At 50.8% G+C, this 20,511-nt stretch overlaps 2 protein-coding genes across 2 annotated transcripts in view; both read left to right on the forward strand.

Annotated features, from left to right (window-relative positions):
- LOC125948474 (uncharacterized) overlaps positions 1 to 20,511 on the forward strand; it is a 43,552-nt gene that overhangs the window by 15,257 nt on the left and 7,784 nt on the right. Inside the window, exon 3 of the mRNA XM_049674590.1 lies at positions 10,379 to 10,551. Coding sequence (XP_049530547.1) covers positions 10,398 to 10,551 — 154 coding nt within the window. The 5' untranslated portion in view covers positions 10,379 to 10,397. The remainder of the gene's footprint in view (positions 1 to 10,378; positions 10,552 to 20,511) is intronic.
- LOC125948480 (uncharacterized) lies at positions 4,312 to 5,567 on the forward strand. The gene is made up of 2 exons (XM_049674597.1): positions 4,312 to 4,505; positions 4,559 to 5,567. The coding sequence occupies exons 1-2, from the start codon at positions 4,410 to 4,412 to the stop codon at positions 5,462 to 5,464; spliced, it is 1,002 nt and encodes a 333-aa protein (XP_049530554.1). The 5' UTR covers positions 4,312 to 4,409; the 3' UTR covers positions 5,465 to 5,567.

Raw genomic sequence — 20,511 nt, forward strand, 5'->3', positions numbered from 1 at the left:
GTTTGTTTGCCCTACAAAAAAAAAGTAAAGGGTGAAAGGGGTGGTGAAGCACCGTTTTCCCAACCAATTTCGCCAGCGATCTTATCGCGCTTCGCTTTCGCTTTATGAAACCACCAGACACCAACTCCGGTGCCGGTGGTGGATGTGGCACGACATGTTCCGGGCGTTGTTTCAAGAGCAACGCGTTTACGTGCTGCATGCATGTCAGTGTATCTTGTTTCACTTTCACACAACCACAGTGCTCGCTAGCTAGCTAATTTTCTTGTTAATCCCCCATCCGCACGCGAAAGCCCTCTCGGCCACGGGATGGTGAAACCACCTTCGCGTCAATGTCGCTTCGCTGCCAGCTTGCCGGCTGCCATGAGCCACGGATTTCGAGAAGAGATTTTAGAGATGAAATGAAGAAGATGATGGTGCGATTGAAGCTGAGCTTCATTTTGGCCAAGCTCCTGGCACGACGACCGACGACAATAATCGGTTTTCTTGGTTTGCTCGAGGGACACAACCGGGCCGACGCGGGACCGGGACTTCGCGGTAGTAGCGGTATTATTAAGTGGGTTGTTATGGTTTGTTATTGCTTCCAGCCGGATGTCGCCATCAATTTCAACCGCCACCGAATGACGCGGAATAACAGCCCTTAATCCCATGTCGAGGATATATTTGCATTTCGGATGGAGACGCGTTGATTGAAAATGTGCGAAAACGATCGGTTGTTGGTTATTGGTGGTGACGTCCTAGCGCAATGTTTTGAATGTGGTTCTGATACATTTCGCATTCCATCGGCGTAAAAATGATTACGGCGTATCAGGTTACACCTGCGGTGAAGCCAGTCATTTCACCGCCAACACACGCCAACACACGCACCAATGTGGTACAATTTCTCGAAAATGCGGCAATTAGTTGACATGAATTGGTACAATAATAACTTAACCGCAGGGGTAATCAATGCTGGAATTGGAGTTGGAGTGAGGTTGGGCAATTAAATTGAATTTCAATTGATGTTTTGTGTTGGATCTCACTTTCCGTGCTGCGGACAATCGACGAAGGACAAAACATATGTTCGTTGTCTCTTATCGAATCGTTTCGAAGGAGCTAACACCAGTAGAACGACAGACCATCGTCAGTTTATTGGCAATCGGCAAATCACTTACTGTATCCACTGGCCGGAACTGCACGTCAAGAATGAGTCTCTCCAATTGCATACTCCACTAATGGCCGGGATCGTCGAGCCCTAGCATTACAGGTCTTGGCGCACTCTTCTCGGTCTGCTTGCGTTCATTTGTACGGTTTCACCTCTCGCGGATACGGTTCCGTGAGCGCGGCACCAGCAATGCATTTACCCAGCCTAACCTAGATCTGGGAACCGATCTCCGACCTCCACCGTTCTCCGATCATCCGATGTGGTTCCGTCTACTTTCGATTTCCTTCGTTCCGACACTCGTGGGTTCTTCGGGTATGGTTTCTCTTCTTCAACGTTCGCTCGTTTTGTATGCTATTCCTATCCCTTGGCCCTGGCCGCACGCCATTGAATGCCAATGAATGGAGGTCCGGAGCCCCCGGAGGCGATTCCGTGAGAAGCCTAACGCAGATGAAGACCAACAACGAAAGCATGCGAGAGAACAGAGAAAAAGGGTTTAATCTGGTTCCGTTCTATCTCGCCATGACGGCAACTCGTCCGCGGCCACGGAAGCCCAAAAGGGTTCAAGGAAGGAAGGTTCAACGAACGTACGGGATAGAGTGGTAGAGAATTAATGGTTTCTCACCCCCGGTGCTGTAGTCGCGCGGGAGTCGAAGCTCAGCTCAGAAACGAGGCTTGTCCTGTAGTTGTGTCTGACAGAAGGGATCGTTGTCGTCTTGGTCGTCGGTAATAAATTGCGTCTGCGAGAAATGCGACAACATCGGAGCGCGCGAAGCACGATCGTAGTAGGCATCGTCGCGGCATTCGTCTTAAGCACGTGCATTCGATAAAACGCACGCCGGCTTTTCTCCCCGTTGGAGGCCACAGAAGTACTAATTGGAACGATTTTTCGGACCCTTCTTCGTGCCCTGACCGCGGATTGTGGTGAGTTGTGGCTGACGAGCAGCAGCAGCAGCAGCAGCAGCAGCAAAAGGAAGGAAGATTCAGAACAGAACAACGGAGCAACGGAGCCGGTGTCATCTGTCACGTAAGACTCGGGGACAGCTTCCTGGAAGTATCACATCGTAGCCTGCCGCTGATGTGTACGATACGTGTTTAGACAACTAATTTTGTGTGCGCCCGACAGTGTGTGTGTGTGCGTGTGTCAGCCAAGGCCTCTTTAAGATGTCAGCTCCTGATCTGGTCTCGATATTTACGTCACTTTTCCCTGAAGCCCTTCGCTTCGGTGGGGGGAAGGAAAACATATGCGACGAGTGGGGGGAGAGGCTGCTTTAGGATGAAGACACACCGCACTCGTCTCCATCACGACCACCACCACCGTTGGCGGCATCATTTCGTCGAAGACGATGGTGATAAGCATGAATAAACAAGCGAGTGAGATAATGTGTTTGCGCGCGACCAGCCCCTGTGTATGTGTGTATGTGTGCATGCTGTGGGCTGGAGCGCACAAAATGGCAGCAGCTTTTGGCAGTAAAAGTCACACAGAGCTTCACTACAGAGCGGCCGGCAACAGTAACAATGTTGCCGAGGAATCAGGAGGCATCGCGCGGCGCGGTTGTGGAGAATGATAATTAAATCCTTCGTGGGGCGCATGAATTTTAAATGTTGCGGTTCAGTGGAGCAAACGGCGCCAGCCTTTCGAGCCACACGCTGTGTTGATTTAAGCTTTCTAGAATCCCATCAGCACCACCACCAGTCGGGCAGGTTGTGGTGTCTAACGTCCTACGCAAACTCCGCCACAACGGCCGCATCCGACGATGGATTGTGCACTTAACAAGCAGAACCGCAGCAGCAAAGGGGTTGCGGTGAGCGTTCATTTGCATAAGATTATGAAGTTGTTATGTGGTGCTGGTGGCCAATTGGCATACCGTGATCGTCGAAGCCGGTGATAAATCGACAGCCTTTCGCCAGAAACAGAGAAGCAACTCTCTCTGTCTCTCTCTCTCTCCTCGTTTCGGAGGCTGTTTGCAGATTGAAACATTCCTAATTTGAACTTTGACGTTTCCCGTTCCCCAAGGGAACTCATCTTCGATGGGCATCCCTAACCCTCGGAGAGAGAGGTAGAAAGGTTGGTGTTGATGTGCCGCTATGTGTGCAAAGTTCGGTGCGGAAGTGCTATGCTTCCGCGTGCCACGAGGTGCCACGGGTGGGCCTTTGCTCATAAATCATAAATTTTCTGCATAAATTACTTTGCATCACCGAAGCGAACAGGACTCGAAGCACAGTAGCTTCCAAAACGATACACAGCTTCCAGTGGCCGGGGCGCAAACATGTTGTGCTGCCACCATTCGGTGTGACGATGGACGAATGGAATCTGGATGGAATCGAATCCACGACGGGACCACCGGTAGCCCGATCCCGGAAATTGAATTGTTCGAGTTCGATTGGTTGTGATTGGATTTTCACAACGTGAGGACTACTACGATGACGACGACGACGACGGCCGTGGGTCGACGTTTGTTTTCTCTCGCGACCAAACGCATCATTCGCAACCAATTCGTTCGGGGCAAGCTCGTCAATCTCGGCGCAACTTTATTGCCCCGGGAAGAGAGAGAAAGAGAGAGAGAGAGAGAGAGAGAGAGAGAGAGAGAGAGAAAGAGAGAGCATCGTAACAACGCAACGGTCCCTGCGGAGAGACTTGATTTGAAATATATTCAAGACGCGTAACGGTTACGGTCCTCAACGCCATCAGTCTGTCAATCCCAGAGTCCCGGGAAGCACCCAGACTTCGACCCCACCGCTTTGGACCCGTGATTGACCGGTATCGTTTAATTTTGTGGTGACATCTCAAAATTGTTTCCGGACCACAGCGAGCGAGCGAGACACCAACTTTTCACCAACGTTGGGGGGACAAAAACATCATCCTCGGGCAACGTCAACCTGTTTGAGTTCATCGCGTGGAACGTCCGTTGCCAAAGGCGCTTCTGAACCGGCTGTCTGCCGGTTGACCGTTTCCGGGGAACCAGAATGCGAAAAAGAAAAAAAAAAGGAGCAGATAAATCGACCGTCATACATTGCGATTGAAATGTCAACAGCATGTGCCTGCGATATGTGTGTAAACATCACCGCCCGGAGAAGGGAAAGCAAACTATTGCCACAGCCGTTGTGCCCTGATATCGTGTGATGCGAGGTGTAGGTGACATTGTAGCTTCTGGCTTGGGCTTGACAATCGATTTCCTATCGAACCACTGATTGGCACGGACGGACACTCCTGGCCACTCACGGACCGGGCGTTCACTTCAGTTCACACCGGACGTCAACGTTGGTGGAAATGGTTCACGGACACCACTTTTGGCATCTAGTGCTCCTTGGATTGATCGCAACGCTAGTAACCATCAGCAGCACCGAACACGTTGACATTTTTGAGGTAAGATGTGACAGGTGAACCTTGATCATAGACCATCATCGCTCTCGTTGTAGCAATTTGAAAATCCAAACGCCACGACGCAAAAGGGAAATGATGCCCTGAACGAGGAGGAAGGTTCGGAGGAGGTCCATACCATGCAACCGACCAGTTGCGTCGAGGATGTACTTCCCACCGATCCGGTCGTGATGAACGAAAAGCTGGAGCACGAGCTGGAACCACCGTCGGCCCCCGGTGGAGAGAAACTCCACGAGCCACCGAATCTGCCGGAGATGTTCAACAAACTATCGAGTGGATTCCTCAGCCCCAACATCTTTCGTATCGGCGAAAACGTCAAGAAGCTGCTCATCGGTATCAAAGAGAAGGTGCAAGGGTATGGGCGCAGTGCGGTGGCCAAATTCGAACAGCTACGTCACCAGGCGGTACAACGAGTGAAGCAAAAGGTGGACGAGATCAATACGAGTGTTCGGGAACGGTTCGAGAACGAGTTCGTCGAGTACCGGGACGTGTGTCTGCCGGATGAGAATCGGTGCATGAAGCTGCTACACTCACGGATCGAACAGTACGAAGAGGAATTGCGCCAGAACATGGAACAGTGCAACGATCGGTTCGCGGAGGATCTGGCCAAACAGCGGCAGTCGGTCGATCAGGCCCAGCGCTCGATGAATGGACCGTTCCGGAAGATTGACGATTGCCTCGACCGGGATGCTGGACTGGGGCGTAGTTTTCTCACGTGCGTCGGCAGTGCGATGGCGAATCTGGCGAAGGGTGTAACCGAGGCCCAGGATCGTCTTACCCAGGAGATGCGCAAGGTTTCTGGCCAACTGACGGAGCGGGTCGACAAGTACGACCAGTGTGTCGTCAAGCGACGCCGGTTGCTGGAACAGAACGAGAAGCAACTAACGGAATCGGCCAAGGGTTGCCTCAAGAAACAACAGACGATACCGGAGGACTTCTTCTAAAGACCGGGGCATTTCCTATGAGGCATTTGCGCTACTCACACTCGATGGAGATGTCCTTGGAGGCACGATAAAACTCGGTTGTCAATTGAATTATTCCACAGCATGCTCTGTGCCCTGTGTGGCTTGGCATGTATTTGCACATCCGAATGAGTCTGACTGTGTGAATGGCCTACTGGTGCTTATTCCAAGAAATCCAAGATACTGTAATCGCGTCTTCCGGATAAACAATCCACGGTCCGCCGTAAGATACCTGTTTGTCTTTACTTGCGTTGTAGCACGATGTTTTGCATTCGCCTCAGACGAAAGACAGCTCACGACGAACCAACGAGCAAAACAGAGCAGCGTGTGTTGAAGAAGAGCACCGATAGCAGACGTGCCATAAGACGATCTCTCTAATGAATTCTCTAATGAAGCCCTCATACAACTTGCATCGTCCTGCCCCCCAGGCGAACGCGTTATGTTGAGTTAATCTTTGGCACACGAACATACCGGCCAGGGCAAACTTTCTACGCCATTACGGCGAAGCCCTGGCGCTGTAAAGCATAATTGTATTCACCTAATGCACCAAGGTGTTTCACGCTCGTTACCTTCCGTTCACCTTTGTGCTGCAAGAAAGTTACTCCTCGGTTGGTGCGCACTGTTTGTACTGCAGACGACACCTCATCTCGGCCAAGGGATACCATACAGTGTCCTGTGGAACACAAACACCGCCACCGTACGAACGTACATAACGAAAGGCAAATAGCGAATAAGGAAGCCCCCGCTAGGTCGCTATTTACCTAAACTGCACTCGGTCGGTCACGTCTACCACGCTCGGTATACGGGTCCTCCGGAGGACAATCCATATCAGGACACTGCAGCAAACGTCGACTCCTGCAGTGGTGGGTTTGGTGTAAGATTGAAATTAAATTTTAATTTCCTCCACGTTTCCTTCTCCATTTACACTCCCTCCTCAGTGGGCGAGATGTGCCGCGGGGCTCGGGAGGGCGGGGAAGGAATGTTTTCCTTCTGACTCACGCCAGCGCGAACGTTGATTTTCGCGACCGCGCGACATTCTTCGTGAACTCACTTTACCGGATATTCCAAAACTTCAACGTATCCTGCTACGAAACGATTCCTGGAGCGGAAGCAGCAGCAGCAGCCACCTGGCCATTCTTCGTCCTTTGTGACCTTCTGTTTTGGGGCCAGAACATTATGCCAAGGAAGTGAATAAATTGTTCTCTGCCCCTGGCCACCTCGGCGAAGGTTCAAATGAAGGAATGCCTTTTCCGGTTTCCGTTTACAGACGCCACCGGCAGATGGCACGAGGCGGGGGAAGTGGGACTACTTCAATGTAAGCGAGGTCGTGAGTTTCGCGAGATGTTTTTAGTGCAAACGGTCTGCCTTTCGTTCGCCACTCTAGCTGATTGTTTGCAGTTTGCGAATGGAACGTAAAATGAAGGCATTCCACGGACAGGAAGCTCCGTACACGCGCCCGGAATTGCTGTCGATGAAGAAGTTGGGCGCTTGGGCGTTGACATTGCGCGGGCAGCAGGTGGTGGCGTAGATGGAAGCGGACTCGACGACGCCGTGGAATGTATGGTACTTGCATCAATGTGGGAGCGCATATATGTTGATTCGTAGACGAAATATGACCAGCCAAGAAGCCAGGGTGTACGAGACGCAGAGACAGAGATTTCTCCTGGGAACTCAAATAGCTTTCGGCGTGACGACCGCCTCCTCTTCCGGAATGGGGGCGGAATGATGGATGGGCTGCGATTTCTCGCGGGACTCATCTTTTTCCACTCTTCCACACAACACAACCCACGACGCTCTGCGTCTTTGTCGAGCAGCACAGTTCGTTCTGTTTGCTGGAACACCGGAGTTCGCGAACGTTGTGAATGGCTGATTGTCATGTATGTCAATAGACGAGGCATGAACAGTCCGTCCTGACGTATGTTCGGAAACAATGTGACAATGGAGTATTTACGGCTTCTAATCATAACCTACGACCATTGTGGACTTTCTCTCCCTACAGAATATCCGCGAATTCAGAGCATTCTCGAGAACTTTCGTTTTCTTCATCAGGATCTTTTGCTGGAATGGGGTTTTCAATTGTAAACGGACAGTGCTGCTGATGGAAATTTCTGACAAGCTTTCGTTTCCGAGAAACTGACTCGCATAGCGAACTTGCGTGTTGTCCGAGAGACACAGCACTAAGTCAATGTTTGGATTTAATTTTTCTTTCCATTAGTTGACCTCGAGCAAAGCTTCAACGTTGGCTCTTCTTTTGGAGCAGTGATTTAATCTATGAATTTGTCAAGAGGATACACAGTTTTGTGCAATGTACTTAAACTTGAAACAACATTACTCATCCAGTTCTACGATTCTATCGTTCTGTCGTTACCCGGCGATGAAACTTCTGTCTTTATCATTTCGCCGAACTGGAATACTTGAAGCACTTTCCATAGTTTGCGCATTCCCTCGACTTTCCGGTTGCACTGATATGAATAATGATCTCGCCTATTGTTCGAATGACGATTCAAGCAAATCGGATTCCGCACCAGCAGGCCATTCTCCATCAGCAGAAGTAGCATTATCGGCTTCAAAGCACGTTAAGCCGTGGATGGCGATGGTTTTCAAAACAAAAGAGAATCATAATGGCATTGTTCTCCAGATCTCGCTCTAAGGCGAATAATTTATCCTGACCGTCCGAGCGGATCGAGAGCGGAGAAGTAGGAACGGTGGTGCGGAGAGTACTCGGCGGAAGCGCTCATCCTTCGGCCCAACCCGATGAAGCACTCTGGCAGATGGCCAGCCAGGATCTGTCTTCTACAATTTCACTTCACGTTAGTCACCGACTCAAGCCTCGCCGCAAGCAGCGCTACAAACTTCCGGCCACCTAATTAACCGCACAAGATTGACGTCCTGCCGTCGGTGCCCCTTGAGCGGTAGGGATGCTACCGTTTGGTCCCAGGTTAGGTCCTCGGCCACCTACGCTAGCCATAACTCCGATTGCCTGACAGCTAAATTGAAGTACGTCTCCGGTAGTGCGCAAAAGAAACTAACAAACTACCGACAACGAGGACAACGACGACGGTTTGCACATCGTAGAACTCCAATAAAAACCAGCTCCAGCTCGCATCCTTTCTTTCCTTTCTCGGTCCCACTCCTGGCCGGTCTGATCTGATAGACCGAACCCAGAGGATGCCAACTTCCTGGATGACGAGGCGTCTCTCTCTTACTCTCTCTTTTTCGCTCTCTTTTTCTCTCTGTTGCACTTTATGCCGCAAGGCGCGGGCAAAGTTTTAATAACGTTTATAATTTGCTTCTTTCTCCGGTCGTTCTCTCTGCCTCTGGGATCGCACTTTTCCAACAAGTCCGGGAGACTCTGTCCGGCATCACCGGCAACCGCAACCGCAATCAACGGTTGTTTCCGGAGAACCACTCTCCCGTTCGTCGTTCTCGCCATCTCGCAGACAGTTTTCCGGTTGCCATGTTCTACCTTCGGCTTCTTCCCGGGCTCTGGCGACGGCCAACTTCAAGTTCGGGACCATAAAATTGAGGACAATCAGTGAGTGAGTGAGGAGCGAGGATGCCGGCTTCTTGTGACCTTCCTTATCAAAAGCAATCAATGCTGTTCGTGCAATGAAAAATGAGCATCGATTGTTCCCGTATTTGTTCGCATCACGTTCTCATCTCTCTCTCTCTCTCTTTTCTGTTGCCGCCCACCGATTGGTATCGACAATCAGGACATTCAGTCGGTGCGTCGTTCTAGTCTGGTCTGGTTTGTGGGCTGTATGATCACTCAATGTTGCTCAACCATTTCTTGTTGACAAATCACTTTCCGGATGCTGGTGGTGGTGGTGGTGGTGGTGCTGGACGTGTGTGACTACTTCTCCTCCTCCTAGTCCTCGGTTTCAACGCCTGCTGCTGCCTGTTTTGAAACAAAAACCGATGACACTTTGACACGTGACACGTCAGCGACGATTTGATGCGACTGTCAAACAATGGGGATAAGCGAAGTATGCATTGCTCTTTCAACTGGCGGCCATTGGGGGAGGAGGAACAGCAGGAGCGGGAGGTGGAATTGAAATCAAAATTCGAAACGTGACCTCACAAACGCACACACACACACATACATTACTCATCGCTGCCATGCCCTTCGATAGCTCGGCCCGAGGGTATGGAGTGGTTTTCCCCGTCGGCACATTCGTCACCGATGGAAGGCGGATACTGATGGAAAGCTTCGCTCACCAGAGGTACGCCCATCTTGCGTTGCGCTTCGCGATCACGCGGTCCGTGGTGGTCCGGTGGTTTTTCCCTCGAAATCCGATTACGAGACACTCACGTGCGCTTCGGCCGTGCGTGCGTCCGTTCGTGCGTGCGTGAATGTGCTGAGCGATTAATTATTAACACAATGGCCGAGTCGCCGCCATCATCGTCGTAATGTTTGAACCGTAACCGTAATGCCGTGCACCGTAGCACCAGCGCATGTTGCATGGGATGCCCTCGTATGCTCGGCTGCATTGGCATGCTTGGATAATCACCGCGACGGCGACGACGACGACGACGACCACGACCACGAGATGGATTGGTTGGCTTACGTCTGTGTGTGCATCCATCTGGCTGGCCAGTCCGGCCATCGCTCGGTAATGAGTACGCCCTGGCTACGGCGTTTGCATTTCACATCGTAACGTCCGTACGGCGGCTTAAAATCGACATCGCGTGTGGCATTACCGAGTGACCGCGCCGTTTGGACCGTGTGCGCTGTCCTGGATTGGCGCTTCTTCGTCGGCGTCCGCGTCGTCATCGTTTTCTACTTCTGTTGGAGCTGGTGCAACACACCCCCTCCCATCTTTCACACCCGCTAGTACCGCTAAATTCTAATGTTGTTTCGTTTTGTGTTTTTTCATGATTTTTCACGATTCACAGAGAGCTCGATGAGTACACGATGAAGCAGATCGATCGACTACTGGACAAGTGTTGCCGTCGCCACGGAGCGCCCCTGCTCCTCGTGGCCGGGCTGCTGTGTCTGCAGTTCAGCGCCAGCAACAGTACACCGATAGATGATAACAATAGCAGTAGTGGCAGTATTAGTAGTAGTGGTAAGTACAACGCCTCATCTCATCAATCAAACTTGTTATTTTGAACCCTCAGACCGGACTTAATTGATCTTCAGATCCAGACCAGATCATAACACTTTGCGGCATGACTTTCAGGAGCTCATCTCCTCCCCACTCTTACCATAGTCTGTTGTAGTCGACTAAACGTCGTAAAGCGTAAGTAATGTAGCGAGAGCAAAAGTTGATGAGCAGGAAATTGTTTTTTAAATTGCAATTCTGACACCACGATGACGTTCTCTAGAGAAATCATCCCCTGCCATGCTGTTGCTAGGCACCGCTCCGTAGAATAGAAAATCATAAAAAAAAGAAAAAACAGGTACGCGGAAGGTTTTTTCCGGAAAATTTCGCGCAAAATCAAATCATCTCTCTGTGCACCATCCCGGGCCTCTGACCTCTGGCGTCCGGCATCCAAATCAACAATCCAGAGACCCCCGAACCAACGCCGGGAATAAAACACAATAAGTGCAGCATCAAAGCGGCGGCCTATCACTTCCTCGCTCGAGTACTCCTCCGAGCTTCGTGCGCCACTTGTAGCCGTACGGCACAACATTGTGGAATCCAATTGAATTGACGTTCAGACCTTGTGGTAGTGGTGGTGGTGGTGCTGGTTGCTGTTGTCGTTTGTTGTCGGTTTTTTAATGTTTTGCTACCGAGATTGGCCCGCGTGAACAATCGCGACTCGGAATTCGCCGAGGTAACTTCTCTTACGCACGCCCAAGGGCCCCAAGGCATTCCTGTCAAGGCAAACGGCAATAGCATGGACCGATAAGGAGTAAGGTTTACCGCACCAAAGCAAAGTTGGTAAAATATGAAACGGAAGTGCCCAAGGAAAAAGAAAAAGAAGGAAAAAATGGAAAACAAAGTAAGAGAAAAAAAGGTTGTCCCTCTTTCCCCGCACTCCCCATCCCTTATTTTTTGGCTATGGAGGAAATGGCGGTTTACGAATGGCGGCGGCTTGCTTTGCTGGCTGCTAAAATGTTAATTGACGATACGCACCGTTTGGTTTTCGTGATAAAAGCGGTAAAAGCGGTACCGGAACACCAGCCTGCACCTCGAGCCCCCTCTCTGCCTCTGCGGTTAAGGGAGCCCCCAAGAGGAAAATGGTTGTTCTCGATTCGCACCCTTGGAGTTGGCATCCTCCCCAGTCCCGAGGCCCCCCCAAAAAAAAAAAATCACAAGAAAGAGAAGAAGAAAACAAAAAGAAAAAGTTCTTCGTAATGAGCGTTGCAAATTCGCAAAACCAATTTGCCCACCACCACCACCGTCATCCCGTCGGACACTCCGTCCTGTACCGTGTTGGTTGTGTTGTGGAAATGGAAATTTGATTTTCGGGACGCGATTTCATGTCGCTAATGGCTCAAGTTGCGTCCAAGTTTTATGGTCCTCGGACCCTACAGGACTGGGGGGGGGGGGACTTTTTTCCTTCCCCTGCTGGAGACAGAAGTGTTTTTTTGTCCGACGATTCCGCGGTTCCATGGAAGAAGAGTAAGATGAGTTTGTTTTGGTCAAAATGACATTCGGTTCGTGGGACGCGAGGGAAGAGACTCTGGACTGCGAGTGAAGTTTCTTTGGCAAAGTACTTTGTAATGGGATCGCTTGGCCAATGTAAACAACAGCTTGATAAGCAACCGCTTGGGTACATGGACAGCAGCACTTTACACAATCGAGTACGCCAGCCAATTGACCACCGGCTGCTCTGTACTGCAAATCGGTCATGCAGAGAGACAGAGAGACGGCAAGAGACCAGTTGTTTCTGTGGCCAGTCAACCGTAGCCACACACCTTGGCATGCTTCCAATCGAATGCACACACACAGCCGGAGTCCCTCGTTACTGGCCCGGCCAGTGGTGTACTCGAAAGCGGCGGCAATGCTGCTGCTCAATCAACCGTAACTGTACCAAGTGATGCAGAAGGTCAGTCCGAAACCGAACGACGACGACGGCAACGACGGTCGGAAGATGCTCACTGGCCAAAAACCGACCTCCCCTCCCCTTGAGCTGCGCAAGCAACCAACGGCGAACGACCGGTCGCAATCAGCTTCGCTACGCAATCTTCTGTGACCGGAAATCCGGAAGTCCGTGAGTCACACAGAGCCGGGAACGACAGCGGTACAGCGGTACATCTTCTCCGACTCCGACAACTACCGAAGACGGACGGCGAGGTCCGGTTCGCAACAGCTGGTGCTGTGGCGACGGCGTTTCGATTTCACGATCGTCGAGGGTGAAAGTGAACCTCTGGCACCTCCGTCCACCCTTCTTCCGTCTTCTCTTTGTGGCTGAACTGGTTTGGAGAAAGTTGGAAACACGCTTGCGTTCACGTGCATGTGTGTGTGTGTGTGGCTGTCACTCTGCGCGATGACGTGCACCACGGCGTGTATCGATCGCCGTGCGCGGCAACGCATCTGGAATGTTTCATCGCTTGCAATCTCCTTCGCTTCGTGTGCATTGCACCGACAACGGTGCGAAATTCACGAAATAAGTAATCCACACCCCCCAAAGTGCTCGCCGTCGGCGTCCGGTACCGGAGGGCCTTTCGTTTTCTGCCGCCCCGGATCCGCAGCCATACTTTCTCTCTAGCGTCCCGTTTCGTGTCGTGTACGGCACGGCATGTCTCATCGTGTCGTGCCGTGACCTCGATCGATTGTATGCTAATCGTGGTTTCCGTTCCCTGGTGCTGACTGCTGCAGGCGCACAGCGCGCCACCACGGCTGCCAATAAATCGAAGCAACCAGCGATCATGCGGTGCACCACCGTTGCTGCTAGAGAAGGAGCAGAGCGTAGCAGGCGGCAGAATACGAGACTGCTACGCGTGTGCATAGCTTGAGGCGTTCGCTTGACCGACTGCCGAACGTTTCCAAGAAAAGGAAATGTTTAGAAAATCCACAACGTCCCGAGCGAAACTCGGTCACACCGTACCACGGACCGTTGAGTTCTGCCTCTGTTCCCCAGTTCCGCATACCCCCTCCTCTCATGTGTGCTGTGCACGGTTACGGAAGTGTGAACCCGGTCATCTGTGGTCGGCATCGGTTTGGCCGGGTTCGTCGCTTATCTTCACCGTAGTCACCGAGGTGTGAAATGGTTCGGAAAGCGCACACCCGTTACCACCACCACCACCACCACCACCAATGACGACAATCGGGGACCAATCAGTACCACTACCACCTCTCGGCCGCTTAGTGGTCACTTAAATTCCCTTTACAATTCCGACCGATCCGGCTTTACTACAATTCCGCAATCATCGTCATCATCATCGTCATCATCATCATCAGCATCATCATCACCGATTGGCGGCAGGTGGCATCATACAAAGCATCGTCAACACGGTACGGCCACGACCAGTGGTCGTGGCCATTAAGGTCAGGTCAGGGAAACCCACGGGGAAGCGAACCATAAAAGAGAAAACCTTCGTTACGGGGTCGTGGTGCGCCCGACGATGTGCCATTTCGCTAATCAACCGGTGATATGGAGCGGGACCGCGGTTTCGGTTTCGGACGCTGGCAACTCGTTGGAAGGTGCGGTTTGGCAAAAAAAACCACCACCAGTGACCGGTCCGGTTAGTCCCTTTTGTCGAGAGAGAGGGATGGAAGGGATGGACGTTAGTTTTGCTAAATTGCACCGCACATTGTGCGGTGTGTGCGAGCAAAAGCACAAAAAAAAACAATGGCTTTCGAGTGCAGCTCCGTGGTGAATGTGGTTTAATGAGTCTGAAAAGCGAGAAAGGTGTTCATGTGGTGATAGATTTATTACAATTCCGCTACCGCTGCTGCCACCGTCTAACCCACTTTCGTTCCTTGTAATGAGCTAAGCTCTCCTGACCGCCATTAATGGCTGTTTTTGTGATCAAATACCACAATAATATCTGCGGTTGGGAGATGTCGCTCTGCATTGTTTGAAGTTTGCAGCATGTTGTGTGTCGACTTAATTAAAACAAACATGGTTGTACGGTTGGTACACCAGCCTTGGAGTACATGGCTTTTAATTAGGATATTGATAGCAGAGCATGAGGAAATAAAATATGTTGAGATGCGGAACTCGCGCATTGTTGTTTGCTTGATAGTATTATTCAGTTTCTATCCTAGCATCTATCGTGCTCTAAGTGAAACTCAAAATAATCTCATAAAAACGTTTCTAAGATCAAGCATATATTTATGCTGCGAGGAATAGCTTTTGAAGCATTAAAACATCAAAACAATAAGTCATATCAGCAAGATCTGCATTCGACAATCAAACTTTTTCTGTTATGCGATTTATTATTCCATTTAAAAGGTATACTAGGTGTTTATTAAACTATCAAATGATGGTGTTTACAATGACGATCACTATCGGCTATCATAAACAACCTTCCAAATCGGGATCGTGAACTGCAGCGGGCACGATATCTCTATTTATGATTTCAAAACCGATGAAACCGACCGACACTGGACCGTCAGCTTGTCTGAGGCACACACATACACACACACACCCTGGTGGTGTAATGCTGGCAGAGCGCTTTACGTAACTGACCACCGCATTCATGTAGCCATCCTTTATCTTCACACCTCGCAGAGAAACATTTATAATTATCCGTCCATCCCTTTTCGCTTTTCATCTCTTCACCTGACTGATGGGATGGTTGATGAGTGAGTCTTTTCTCTCTCGCGCAGCAACAAGTTTTAATGATTGGTTTTTCGTGCTTGAACCTGATGCTCGCGAGAGTGCATCACTCGGTAGCAATTAAGCCCACGGGCAGCGTCAATTTTCCGATGATAAGGTTTTTCATAAACTTTCGATTTCTATGGCGAAAGAGGTCAGCGATTGAACACCTGATAGATATCGAAAAACTGATAGCTGCAAACTTCGGCCCCATAGTTTGACCATCGGAGTGCCATTTTAAAAAGTATGAGCGGCCCTCATTTTGGTCACTCCATCGCATGCTGAGCGATGCCCGTTGGGTGCGGCGACAACGTTGGTGGAATACTAATGCCGCTGGCCAGGCGAAATCCATCATAAACACACGGCACGCTATATAGCGACGTAAACAGCACGCACTATACACTCGAACTCACCTGACCTTGGTGTTCTGGAAGTCGCCATCAACAATTGCCACAGGTCGCCACCGTGGGGTGTTTGAGGTACTTCGTTTTGGTTTTCCACCGCCAGGTTTTCTACCGACTCTTAATTAACACCCCGCTTCGGTGGTGGTGTATGCAATGACTAACAGTCACCCCTCGTGAGGCCCTTAACTTAATGGATGTTAAAACTTGAAGTCGACCCCAGTCTGGACGGACGGTAGCCGTCTGACTTGAGCGTCTGACGCACCTTGGTATTTTCCAATTTTTCCATATTTTTCGCACCCAACAATGCACCACACCGTGGCATGGCATGCCTGCTTCGCATGCAAACACTAACAATGTACCGTGTCGTGCCGTCGTGCAGTAGTCGGACGGGGAAGGGGAAGGAACGTTATAAATGAACAAAAGTATGCACGCACCTTGGAGCAATGTGGGGAATAGATGGAATGGAACTTGGAAGGAAGGAAAAGCTAGACTTCCGTTTTGTGATTTTCCAACAGAAAACGCAGTTGAATGGGCTCGGAAATGGGAGAAGAATGGCATCGCATCCAACCGCCAATGAGGTCAACAAGAGTGCCAGCCCCCGGCCGTCGATTGTTTTCCTCTGGAGAAGTCCGCAAAGGAAGTTCCGGATTTCTCTGGACGTTTTATTGGAGACTTCCATGTTCCCTCAACAATTGAGATGGTGTTTAGATGCATTTGCATTTGTGTGTAGTCCATTTGCATAGTACTCCTGCATGAAGTCGAAGGTCTCGAAATACTTTCGAAGGATTTCCAACATTCCTTATCCAACCAACAAGCATTCAAACGCTACTTCTACAAATATGCAGAGCAACTCAAAAAAGGAATTCGAAACGAATGCTGGTGTCTATATTGACGTGACCACAAATCCATAATGAAGTTTGTGTTTCTGCGAATCAACGAGGCAACTCACGGCTGTCATATCTGACATGTGTTGCAACGGTTTCACCAATCGTCATCGACGTCGATTGGAATTGCGAATTGTCGTCGGACTGCCATTCACCGCGGTGACATTCCATCATCATCATCGTCGGCGTAATAGTTGGACACACATATACTAAGGTGACTATCAGCCTATGGCAGACCGTCGCAGGGTGTGGTTTTCGTTTAATTACCCTTCGGCAAAGGGTTATAATCACCTCACCCTTTCCCCATTCCCCTTTTCCTCGACCGGTACCACGCTCCTTGACTGCATGAAACGCTTGAAGTATTTTGAAATACTTGTCCAAATGAGAGTCAGGGCGGGGCAGCAGTAGTAGCAGCAGCAGCAGCAGGGTCGTCGTGTCTATATATGGCTATCAACGTGCCGCGCCATGGAAGGTTACAGTGAAGGACGCACCCACTCGAGGTACGGTACGGTACGGTTTTGATAACATGACAAGCGCGAGTTCGCATATTTTCGGTAACCCAGCAGCAGCAGCAGCATACTGATAGCGAGAGTAGTCACGGTGGTCTCGTCACGGTCGACACGACATCAAACGCTCACCTCAAGTCTGTTCGCCGGATCGTCGCCGGCTCGGAATGTAGTGTTTACGGGGCGCAACGGCGCAAAACGGATGACATCAACCTCATCGTCAACCTGCCGTCAGGTGTGCCAGTTAGCTGCGCCACCCAACCAGCCACCTTTGGAGCCGTGTGTCTCCGTGTATGTGTATGTGTGTGTGTGTGTGTGCGCTCGCGAATCGCGGCGGTTATGAAATCATCTCCAGCATGGAAGGAGTCGCCACTTAAGCGGTCGGTAGCGCTCATGTCGCTGGCGCTGGCGCGCTCGTTACGTAATGGTGGACATTTCGCGCGCCGAACGCCTACCTGTGAGATCGCATCGCAACCGGACCGATCTTTCGGTCGCGATTGCATTCCCATCAAGCGGTGGCCATCAGGAGCCTCACCCACCTTCTCCACTGCGCAAAACTTTTCGCCAAAGTTACGCCGCCCCATTATCCTCTGAATAACGCATGACGAACGCTCAACTTTAGCCAGCCACGAGCACAATGGGCGAGAGAGGATTTCTGATTTTCCATTTGTGTTTTCCCCGGGCCCCGGGCCCCGGGCCCCAGGCCGTCCTGCTGGAAAGCGCTGCCGCTCAGCTTAGCCGCTATCAAGCTACTAGCGCCACAGTCGAGCTCCGGTGTCTTTCCAGTCCAGGAGCAAGGACCTCCCCGGAGTGTGTCTATACTACTGTGGGAACAAAACCACCACTGCGCCACTTGCACATTGCTGCAGTGCTCCGGAGGGGGCTCCATGTTCTCCCTGTTCACGGCGACCTCTACGTCACTGTACACCCGGCCCGGTCAGGATTTAAAGGTGTAATTGAATTTCATCAAGGTAAGGGAAAACTTTATCCTCCCTTTTCCAGCTCCAGAGGCAGCTTCTCGGGTTCTACCGGAGTTCTGCCAATGTTTTTTGCGCAGGGGCTCACTGCACGCCCTGGGATACGCCACGCCACGCCACGCCACGGCATGCTTTTGCTTTTGTATTGTTTAAGCGAAAAGTTCCGGCTTCTGCACCAGATGCACCACCACCACCATCAGCAGCGAGCTACCGGAGCTGTCTGACGCGACACAATGGGCAAAGTTTTGGTCGCAATATGAGCAGGTTTCCCCCTTCGTTGGCCAACTCCAAAACATCATCCAACAACTTTCTTCGCCATCGAGCGTACGACGATGCTGTGGCCACATCATCCCAGCAGGCGCCACCGTGAGGATGAGAGTTTAATGTTTACAGTTTAGACGTGTTGGGCCGATCAAAACCTCAAACACAAAGCAGGCGCCTTTACCTTCACAACCAAGAAGGAGCTCGATTCGCGCGATCTTGGCTTTGGTTGTCTCGGTACGCTCTCGTCGGGGTCTTCGTGGTGTTGGCACCTATCAGCTTCTGCAGTGACGCGACGGGGTGGTGGCGGGATGGCGCTGGGATGATGGCGTTACCATTCCGTTGGCCAATTTGAGAGTGACGCCATAAAGCTCAGAACGATAAAATGTTTACCATTTTCCATAACCATCCCTCCTGCTGGCGACCACCACCACCAGCACGGTACTGTGGACAGTCTCATGAAGCAACGACAAGATGATGATTGGCTGCAAGCGAGCCTTTTAAAGTGAGTGCAATTTTACTGCCAACACTGGCACTAGGATGACGGTGTGGATGACGGAGGTCCACACTGGTGATGAGAGCCCCCCTGTATTCTATTTCCCTCCATTCTTTTGTTCTCATTCTTTTGAAAAGGACACTTCAACAATGAAGCACTTGTAGTCCAACTCCTTGCTGGCAGGACCCGTGTTACCAGGTCCCTGTTGTTCGTTCTCGGTGCTCGGAAGGAGTATCTTTCAATTTGTGTCAAGCATTGCGTGCGTTTTCATTTCAATTTCCGTTCCCCATGAACCCTTCCTGTCGTATGTCGTTAAGCTCATTATACGCTTTGTGTTGTAGCGCTCGGGTATTAGACGTAGCTCGTAGACGCTGCCAGCTCGTCAAGTACCCGCGCGCTCTGTAACCTTTTTTAAGGATCTTCGCATTCAATGGTAGGCTTAGAAAGAGGTAGGCCCGGAATTCATGCGGATTCTGCGTAGTATCCCTGTGGCAGGGGGTCGTGGGAGTCGTACCTTTCGCCCCTTTGCTCGTCATTTCATGGTCGGGGTGGGCTTTCTCAACGTTGAAGTTTTCCGCCTTTCATAGAGCCCCCGGTAAGGTTGAATGAAAGAGCTCCGACACTTTTTTGTTATTATATTTTTTACTCTTGCTTTTCCTCAACAAAAAAGAAGGGGGGAGGGCGTCGTGTTACGTCGCAACACCACCGCAGTTCCAGTGGGAGCGTGAAATTGACATCAACTTCGCGGCACTTAAACTTTGTCCAGCGTCTTATAACCGTCGCTTTCGGTTGTGCAGCGGCAATAGCCCCCGGCAGTGGCTTCTTAGGTTGACCGTTTTCCACTCCCAATCCACCGGTGACACTATTTTGCGGGACGGGGTGGAAGGTCTATCAGTTCCGGAGCGTGAAGTAGTTGGGTAAGATGCTGCGCGCGTTTCGGTTGGATTTAGTTAATCTACGAACAAACTTAACTTAATCGCTGCACTTTCTCTAACGTCATTACCGGCTCTACTGGTCCATTCGGTGTGCAGCTTAGGCCACTGATGGTCAAGAAAAAAGCACTTTCACCGCCTAAAGCGTGGCACAACCGTGATGCTACCTATATGATGTCTTCCGGGGCTATTTTTTGTACATTAAAGCTAATTTTTTGGACCGAATTCCGTGATGGTTTGAACTGTATGCTCCGCGGAATTGGCCAGCAAATTCATCAACCTACCGAACGGCAAATCCTCGCAGCATCCGTAGATTCAGTGAAGGTCAGTCTTTGCGTAAAGGTCAATGGTTCGTGGAAGGGAATGCGACCTTCCGATAAGTTCGTTAATTTCGCATTCCATCGAAAGGGTTTGGGAGGGGAGTTTATTGGTTCCCGATCCTTCTCGTCTCGATTTCTCGATCATTTCTTCTCCTGGAATCATTTGCTTGCGGATTTCCAAACCTTTTTCCCCCTCAAACCGAAACCATCTTTTTCTGCGTAAAACGTTGTTCGAACGTTGCTAAACTGCTGGAACCACCGCAAGATGACTTCATTTTGGTGGGGTCCTCTTGAATATTTGATAACCGAGCATCGACCGCCGATTGCCGAACGCGTACCAGCTGCCATCGCTCCCATCGCGAGCGGCCTAATGCTAAACGGTCTCGGTTGGTGCTCGGGGACCTTTGCTTCAACTGCCACCGAGAGCCCCTAATTTGCCTTGCATTAGGAGCATCAGTTCAGCTCGAGAGGTCGCCGTATGAGTCAGTGTAGCAGGGACAGCGAACAGCGTTGTCCTCATCACCAAACACCC

Source organism: Anopheles darlingi, chromosome 2 (assembly GCF_943734745.1).
Source record: "Anopheles darlingi chromosome 2, idAnoDarlMG_H_01, whole genome shotgun sequence".
Taxonomy (NCBI): domain Eukaryota; kingdom Metazoa; phylum Arthropoda; class Insecta; order Diptera; family Culicidae; genus Anopheles; species Anopheles darlingi.